This window comes from Nicotiana tomentosiformis, chromosome 1 (assembly GCF_000390325.3).
Source record: "Nicotiana tomentosiformis chromosome 1, ASM39032v3, whole genome shotgun sequence".
NCBI classification, from domain to species: Eukaryota; Viridiplantae; Streptophyta; class Magnoliopsida; order Solanales; family Solanaceae; genus Nicotiana; species Nicotiana tomentosiformis.
In genome coordinates, this window is record NC_090812.1 from 34,882,281 (window position 1) to 34,890,927 (window position 8,647).

General features: G+C 36.1%; 1 protein-coding gene across 1 annotated transcript; it reads left to right on the top strand.

Annotated features, from left to right (window-relative positions):
- The first annotated feature begins 2,306 nt into the window (after positions 1 to 2,306).
- On the top strand, positions 2,307 to 7,312 carry LOC104097572 (kinesin-like protein KIN-1). Its single transcript, XM_009604158.4, has 15 exons — positions 2,307 to 2,569; positions 2,718 to 2,820; positions 2,927 to 2,970; positions 3,380 to 3,409; positions 3,486 to 3,608; positions 3,734 to 3,759; positions 3,876 to 3,957; positions 4,327 to 4,368; positions 4,448 to 4,481; positions 4,580 to 4,655; positions 4,722 to 4,941; positions 5,025 to 5,116; positions 5,933 to 6,047; positions 6,123 to 6,302; positions 7,078 to 7,312. Exons 1-15 carry the CDS (start codon positions 2,456 to 2,458, stop codon positions 7,174 to 7,176), a joined length of 1,380 nt encoding a protein of 459 aa, XP_009602453.1. The 5' UTR covers positions 2,307 to 2,455; the 3' UTR covers positions 7,177 to 7,312.
- The last annotated feature ends 1,335 nt before the right edge of the window (positions 7,313 to 8,647 follow it).

An 8,647-nucleotide genomic window follows, 5' to 3' on the forward strand; every position in this document is an offset into this window, starting at 1 on the left:
ATAATGAACCACAGAACAGTTTTGCGATCTCATAGTCGACCGCAGAATGGTATCCAAAATTGCCCCTCTCCTGCCTCACTCTGCGGCCATTATGCGGTCCGCAGAGTGATTCTGTGGTCGCATAATGGACCGTAGAAACGTATTTTTCTGCCAAAAAATTTCTTTTATCCCTCAGTGCATTGTTCAACCCAAAAGGTTTGAGCCGCTATGCGGCCCACAGACTTGTTCTGCAGTCGCATAGTCGACCGCAGAATGGCATCCAAAATTGCCCCTCTCCTGCTTCACTCTGCGGCCATTATGCGGTCCGTAGAGTGATTCTGCGGTCGCATAATGGACCGTAGAAATGCATTTTTCTGCAAAAAATTTCCTTTATCCCTCAGTGCATTGTTCAACCTAAAAAGTCCGAGCCTTCTAAAATCCTTAAACACGTAAGAACCAATTCGGCACCACGAAATATTGTTTTCTTTTGCAAAACTTTTACTGGGTTTTACACTTAAGTACTTCAAAATTTTCTGAGGTGTTACAAACATCCGGCATACTTGGAAACTGATCAAGGTAGGGAATCTCCCTTGAATGAAACGGCACATGGGACTCGTACACTCTTGGTCTAACAGGAGGTGGAGCATGCTCCCTCGTCAAATCATGTTCATCATTCCCGTTCTCATCATCGTCACCCTCATCAAGGAAGGGTGTGTCATCTCCAGACTCGTCAGCATTGTTGTCATAATCACTATCATCTTCCTGACTCTGCGCATCTGCCAGATCTCGATTAAATATGTCGTCTTCGGACAATTGAGTAAGGACAGGACCTTCAAGTTGCTCGTTTTCACTGCACAACTAATAAAATAATGAGTTTCTCAAATTTATCCAAATATTACATATAAACTTTATCACTTCACTTACAAATCATAATGTGTTGATATCCCATGATGCACATTATCCTGTTAATGATGACTCCCGGATGGACCACCATGATCCAACACACCAAAACTAGGCATATTCTAACTGTATGTTGGTTCATAACTTGTAAAATTCATATCTGGCCGGTACCCCCTGTGGAATATATGAGTATTAATACACATTCATTACATAAAAATAAACATCATAACACAAAGAAAAATTGAAGTTTACCGCTCAGCTTGTGGATTATGTAAACTTGGGGAGAAATTATGTCCTCGCTCTGTATTCGCCTGTGGAGATAAGTTTAGGTCTGGCCAAACTCTTTCACCCAGAACCTGTTCGGATAAAACTGCTACAAAAAAACCACTCGACGATTGAGGGATATCCTTATTTTGCGGAACCTCATTATTGCGAACGTCTTCAACCTTGACGTACATTTCCAATATTTTTATCACAAGAAGTTCCCGGTGTTCATTCGGAATCCTCAAAAAATCTGTCAGAGTTTCATCGTCTTCGATGTTAAATTCAGCATAACAAGCAACCCCTTGCGGAGTAACTGAATATGGATATCTTTCGGTTACTTTAATATTCACCGAACGTTTGCTCACACTCATTTTTTTTTACATAACAACGATACAAATCTATCGTACTCCATTGTAAGTGACAACTTAACATGACACTGTGGAGAACAAGTATAACGTACTGAGTTATTCTCCACCACAACTTCACCCCCAATATAATGAAACCCTAATTTTTCGCTCTTAGGACATTATGACAAAATGCAAAATAACTTAACGAACAAATATTTTGGAAGACCTGAAGGATCCAGAATGAATTTTTACCTAATTCTGGAGCTCCTTAAATAAGAAAAAAACCAGACCGAGGGTACAATAATTGAAGTATAGCGCATGCATAGTAGGCGCTATATATTTAGTGCATACATAATAAGCGCTATACCCATATAAATTATTGGTGGTCAGTTAAGTGCAGAAGAATTATTGGTGGGGCAGGACATTTTATATATAGCACGGTTATTCACCGCGCTATACCTTAACGGGCAAACGTATCGTTAAGGTATAGCGCGGTGAATAACCGCGCTATATATAAAATGATACACAATTTTTTTTTTTTATCTATTTATATCTTTTGAGTCCAAAAGAGCCACACTTTGGTTCCGGACTCATAATATTTACCTTTGAGATGAATGGATTAATTTGGTTTAAATCTTAAATAAATTTACAAAGAACTTAAGTTCAACGGGTTGAGAGTATAAAAAATATTTACAGAATTATGTCACATTTTGATAACTACAAGTGAATACAGTAACCATTCGACTGTAACAAGTTTTTAAAAATAAAAAACAAAAAAGGAAAAACCAAATCTATTAAGTACATACCGAAAGCGTTTCTCCCCATTCTAGTTCTGTTCTCAAATCACTTCCTTCAGCTCAGTGGCATCCCAAGCTTTTTTGGCGGGAAAACCTTCATAGCTTGTTCATCAAACAAATATATACTTAGATTGAATTTTTGCAAATTGATTGTTGATCAGCTCAACAATGTCGAATATGAAAGTTTGCGCGCTGTTCAGACCTCTGAATTCGAAGGAACTCTCTGAGTTTCGCGATGCTGTCTCTGTTCAAGGCATTACCTCTGAGTCCTTCGTAATCAAGGTTTTGTAGCTCAAAACTCTGTTAATCTTACATCAATTTTGAACTCGTGTATGTATCGCAAAAAGTTGGAATTGTAGTACTAAATTTTCACATTAGCAATTTAGAATGTGGTTTTTGTGATTTAGTTGATTTTGTTCGATCATTATAGGATGAAAAGGAACAGGAATTTGATTTTACGTTCGACAGAGTTTTCTATCAAGGATCTGAACAAGCTGATATATATGAATTTCTAGCTCTGCCTATAGTCCAAGGTACGAATTGAATTTTGTGAGAGTCATTATAAACAAATGAACTAGTTTTAAATCCAGTTACTCTTTTCACTTACAATATTCGTTGTTTGGATGGATTTGAAATTAGGTGCTGTAGATGCAATAAATGGTACGATTATCAATTACGGACAGGTAAATGTTTGATTACAGCCTTTTATGTTAGCATGCTGCGTTTTTATATGTGAATTGGAGATTTTCAGTACAAATACTGCATCTGATTTGTTAAGGGATCAACTGTAGAAGGATAAGAACGAAGACAACACTCAAATCCTAGTGGATAATTGTAGTAATTTGTTAGTGGTTAATACAACTATGCCTCAGTCTCATACAAGTCAAGGTTGGCTATATGAATCTTCTATGGACAACGTTACTCCATTTAAACTCATCTTTTGCCAATATTATGAAAATATAAAATAAAAAGTATAGAAGTTCTGTGTATTTTCTAAATAATTGTTAGTGATTGATATGAGGAGAAAATTCTTCTTTTCTTTTCCGTACTTTCATGTTTTGACTATTCTTTGTTCTTTTGTTTCTTTCTCAGACCGGAGCAGGAAAGACATATAGCATGGAGGTAAAATGATTTTACAACATTCATGATTCTGCGTTTTATGAAAGTATTAGTTCATTGTCAACTCTGTTGGCTTTAGGGACCAAGCATTCTAGATTGTGAAAGCAAGAACAAAGGACTATTGCAGAGGGTAGTGGATGGGCTTTTTATGGCCATAATGAATTCGGAGAAACCAATCAAATACACAATCAAATTATCAATGGTGACAATCTATTAATTCTTGATTCTATTGTTATTGATTTCGACCTTTTATATGGAGAGTGCAATGCGTCTCTCTTAGTCATCAAGGAATAAAAGCTATTTTAAGCAAATTTCTGACTCTTACAGGTAGAGATCTACATGGAGAAAGTAAGGTTTGTGTCACTTATCAGCACTTTTACCTGAGGAGATTTTCTTGATCCGCGTCTATTGCTTTAACCCAATATCTCTTTGTTCATAAGCATGGCTTTAAGTTGTCAATTTCTCTCAGGGATCTGCTTGATTTATCGAAGGACAATATACAGATAAAAGAGAGCAAAGTACACGGAATAATTCTAAGTGGAGCAACAGAAGTAAGATTCATTAACGCCCTCTTGTTGTTCCACGTTTTCCTCAAAATAGCTGTACTGTTTTAGTTTTCAAGCATGTAGTATGCTCAACATAACTTGGTATTTTCAGTTTGGATTTAGCTTGGATTGCCTTCAGCAATCTTGTGCTTTTCCACGTGCAAAAGTTCTAAATATATCCACTTCCTATGGCTGACATGTCGGAAGCCTGATATGGCCTTAGTGCTGAATTCTTTGACTTTCAGAAACAACAAATTTATGAAAGAAAATCTATTTGTCCTTGATTCACAACTCAAAAGCTGTATATCTGTCTCTAAATTTCTTTTATGATCCTTGGAAATTTCTAAAGCCTCCAGAATCTTAATTTTTTTCCAGGTAGCTATATCCGACTCTGCAGAAGCACTACAAAATTTATCTGTAAGGGAAAAGGAGACAATAAATTTCCATATGAGGTGTTTTATATACTTTGCTACTAATATGGCTGTTCATGATGCAGAGTGGGATAGCTAATAGGGCAGTTGGAGAAACACGTATCCTTAGCTCTTTCTGTGCATCTTGTCTTAAGAAAACTCTTCCTTTTACGTCTCTATTCTGTTTATTCTTTGTTAGGAAAATTTAACTATCCTAGAAATGAATATGTCGAGCAGCAGAAGCCATTGCCTTTACATATTTACTGTCCACCAGGAGCTGACAAAGGATAAAAGGTATTATCCCTCAATAGGTTTGATATACTTGAAAGATCTATCCAAAATATTTGAATTTCCAAGCAGGACCAAATTTGGAAAGCTGATACTCGTTGACTTGGCTGGGTCTGAAAAAGTTGATAAGACTGGAGCTGAAGGTAAAATTCTTGAAGAAGCAAAGACCATCAATCAGTCCCTCACAGCACTTGGGAAAGTGATAAATGCTATGACTAGCAGTGCTCCAGGAAAGCCAACTCATATTCCTTATCGTGATTCTAAGCTCACTCGGATCCTACAAGATTCTCTTGTTGGTTTCGCTTCCTAAGCTCCATTTTCACCATACTTCCAAGTTCCAGCCTACATGATGATCATCTACATTGTTTTTCGCAGGGGGGATACTCTCAGACTGCATTACTTTGCTGTTGCTCTCCAAGCCCTTACAATGCTTCAGAGAGCCTCTCCACCCTGCGATTCGGTGCTAGGTATGTAAAATTAGTTTTCTTTAAACTTGTTATCATGGTGTCAAGAAGGGAATAATGAGGGACATAACGCACAAAAGGAGATAGAGGAAATTATGTAAAGACCTCTATTAGCTAGCTCTACACTTAAATGGAATTTAGGGATTTCATTTTAGTATTACTTTCACTAGAGTAACTTTGTTTATTTCCTTTATTGTGATCCCGTAAGGTAAAGGCACATGCTGCCATTGTAGTTTTTATCTTGTTTTCGTGTCCCTCCAATTTACATTCCAGAATATTGCTTTTGCTCTTATTTTTCTTTCATCAATTTGTCCTCATGTTAGTTTACTTTGTATCAGCCAATCATGTCTAGCTAGCAATGTATCTGCATCTAGGAAACTTCATTTGGCATTGACTGGATATGGTACTGTGAATGATCAATGAGTCTAGGTAGTGCAGCATGGATCTGTTAATTATTAATGATGTTTGAACAAGGATTCCACCAAAAATTACAACAATAAATTCTACATATGGTTCTCTTTGTAGAATGCAGAACTTCTTTACTTGTGAAAGGTGTACTTTCACAAAAGCTACAAACAATCGGAAATATTCATATCATAGTGATTATTCAAAACTGAAAATATGTATCTTCTTTCACCAAAAACCCCAAATCTGTTCTCTCTCTCTCTCTCTCTCTCTCTCTCTCTCTCTCTCTCTCTCTCTCTCTCATTTGTGGCTTGATCTAGTTTTATCTAAAAAGTAATGCTATTTGGTGCTCGCTGATACTTATAAAATACCTCCAGTATGGCTCTGAGTTCTACTTTCTGTCTTTTCAAGCAGAGCAAAGCATATAAAGGCATCAGTACATGTTAGTTGCAAGGAAGATCTAGACAATAACAAGGAAGCAACCGTCTCAACCAATGGAGATGAGTCCAGGGAGAGGATATTGGCCAAGGTCTGAATTTCTTGATTCATGTAATTTAAGCTATCCTTGGTTACTCTAGTATAAGCTAATATCTTATTTACATAGCTGAGAGTGAGAATGACTGCCGAAGATGTTCAATTGCTTGAGGAATTATTTGTACTGGAGGGGATTTTCTATGATCCCAATTCAGTTGAGGAGATAGAAGCTGCATATGAAGATATTACGTCAAGGACAATCTCATCATTATATAAAACCGTGGAAGAGCTGAGTACAGTTGCGGAGAAGGTAAGAGATCCATGATTTGGAAATTCACTGTGAAATTAATAGGGTTCTATTCAGTTTGATTTCACTGATTTCCTTTTATTTGTGCTGTTATTTAATGAATAAGAAAAAGATAAAAAAAAAAATTAGGGGTAACTGAGCTTTGCCAGAAGTTCTTTTTGGCATTAAAAGCTCCTCTGCATCGGCTTGTTATAAATGCTAGTGTGTTTGCTGGAGTACTTTGGAAGGATATTTCCAGAAAGATTTCTTACTCGGCAAAGGCTTCAATGAGTAGGTTAGGAAGGAGTTCTGCATATATTTTTTGACTTAAACACTTTTTGGTAGAAGATTCTGCGGGATTTTTGAAAAGAATGAACCAACTATACCTAAAGAAGACTGAAAGCCTGAAATTGAGAAAATTAGAGAACTATGTATGATTTCCTTAGTAGTAGTAAAATGACTAAAATCCTTCGCATGTTTTACCTTCCCTTTTTTTTTTAATTAAATAAATACGAGCAGAAGATTGATGTTATATAAGTAATAGTTTATGATTCACATACTGTTTTAGAGAACATTATCAATTGGACGAAACTAATGTATGGTAGAACCAGCAAGAAAAATATGTAGGTAAGTATTTTAGAAATATATGATTAGAACTCTATTTAGATCATGGAGACGAGTGACGAGTCAAAACCATCCAAAAGCTTTTCCCACTCAATCGCATTATTCTTTTACGAGGCGAGTTTTCCTAATGACTATAGAGCTTCATTTTGATTGTGCCGTATGAATCATTTTGCAGTTGAAGAGGGAGAATGCCGCTCTTAAGGCCAGCTTGAAAGCTTCAGAAGAGTCTTATCTACATCAACTCGAAAGAAGGCCGCTCTGCTTGATTCTCTGATTGTAATAATGGACCTTCATTTTTAAAGACGGCGTTTAAGACATGAATTTATCAAATAGCAATTTTCAGAAACCACTATTGTGTAGTGGCTATTAACTTCCAAAAAGCTACCATATACATAATTACTTCCTATAGCTACTATTCAGTTGTTACGGTAGTGTATTCACATGTATTCGCGCTGCTGTATTCATAAATACAGCAGCAAAAAGCGTCTAAAATTATGGCAGTTCAGCTGTACGCGCATGTATTCACATGTATTCGCGCCATGTATTCATGAATACAATAGTAAAAAATGCTTAAAACCAGGGCAGTCCTGCTGTACGCGCATGTATTCACATGTATTCGCGTTGCTGTATTCATGAATATAACAGTAAAAAGCGCCTAAAATCAGGGCAGTCCAGTTACGTTGTACACGCATGTATTCACATGTATTCGCGCCATGTATTCATGAATACATCAGCAAAAAGCGCCTAAAATCAGGGCAGTCCAGTTGTACGCGCATGTATTCACATGTATTCGTGATGTTGTATTCATGAATACAGTTGTACGCGCATATATTCACATGTATTCGCGCCATATATTCATGAATACAATAACGACAATCCTTTAAAAATAGGTATGTCCGGTTGTCTAAGAGAGGAAAAACATAAATAGCGTATTTCATGCCTTATTTCATGCCTCAATGGTAGTATATACCATAAAATACTTATTTTGTTATAAAATATAAAAAGTAGCTATAGAAAATAATATTTTAAAATAATTTTAGTTTATAATAAATAGGGTGTATACATTTGGTACAAGAGATAAAATTTTCTATATCAAATAATCGATATTAGCTAGGTTGTTTGGCGTCTAGTGCTTTTGTTAATCAACCATAAAAGGTAGCAGGTTGTTTGTCTTTATAAAAAAACAAAAAGGTTGTTTGTCTTTTTGTTGGCTTACTGACCAATCACATTATCATCTTCCATCTCGCATTGAACCATGCAAAGTGTTTCTAACGGTAAAACAGCTGTATTATGAAAACTTCTTGTGAAAAAACTCTTACGCAGTAACAAGGTGAATTTCGTTTCAATCAGATTAACTGATTTAGGCATAAAACACTTTTTACATCGATGACCCTAATCTTTGAACGATTAACCCGCTTTGTAAAGACTAAAGAATGATCTATTTGCTTACGTGGTAAATGGTAATTCACTTTATGTTGAGTTGAAAATAGTCTCGTCAAAATATAAATCCGAAGCCAAATATATAGGATCTCTTCCTAAAATGAATTATGAATTAAGGGGAGTCAGAAATTTGGGTGATAGCAAAGAGCTATTTGATCTTCGGTTTAGTTGGACTGATTTCCCCAGCCAAAAAAGACGTGCTTTTGATATTATTTTGCAGAATTTAGGTGGTCCGCTTATATAGAAACCGAAAATCTGAAATGCTTTTTTTATTTTTGGCTTTTGGTTAAAAAATAACTTTTGCA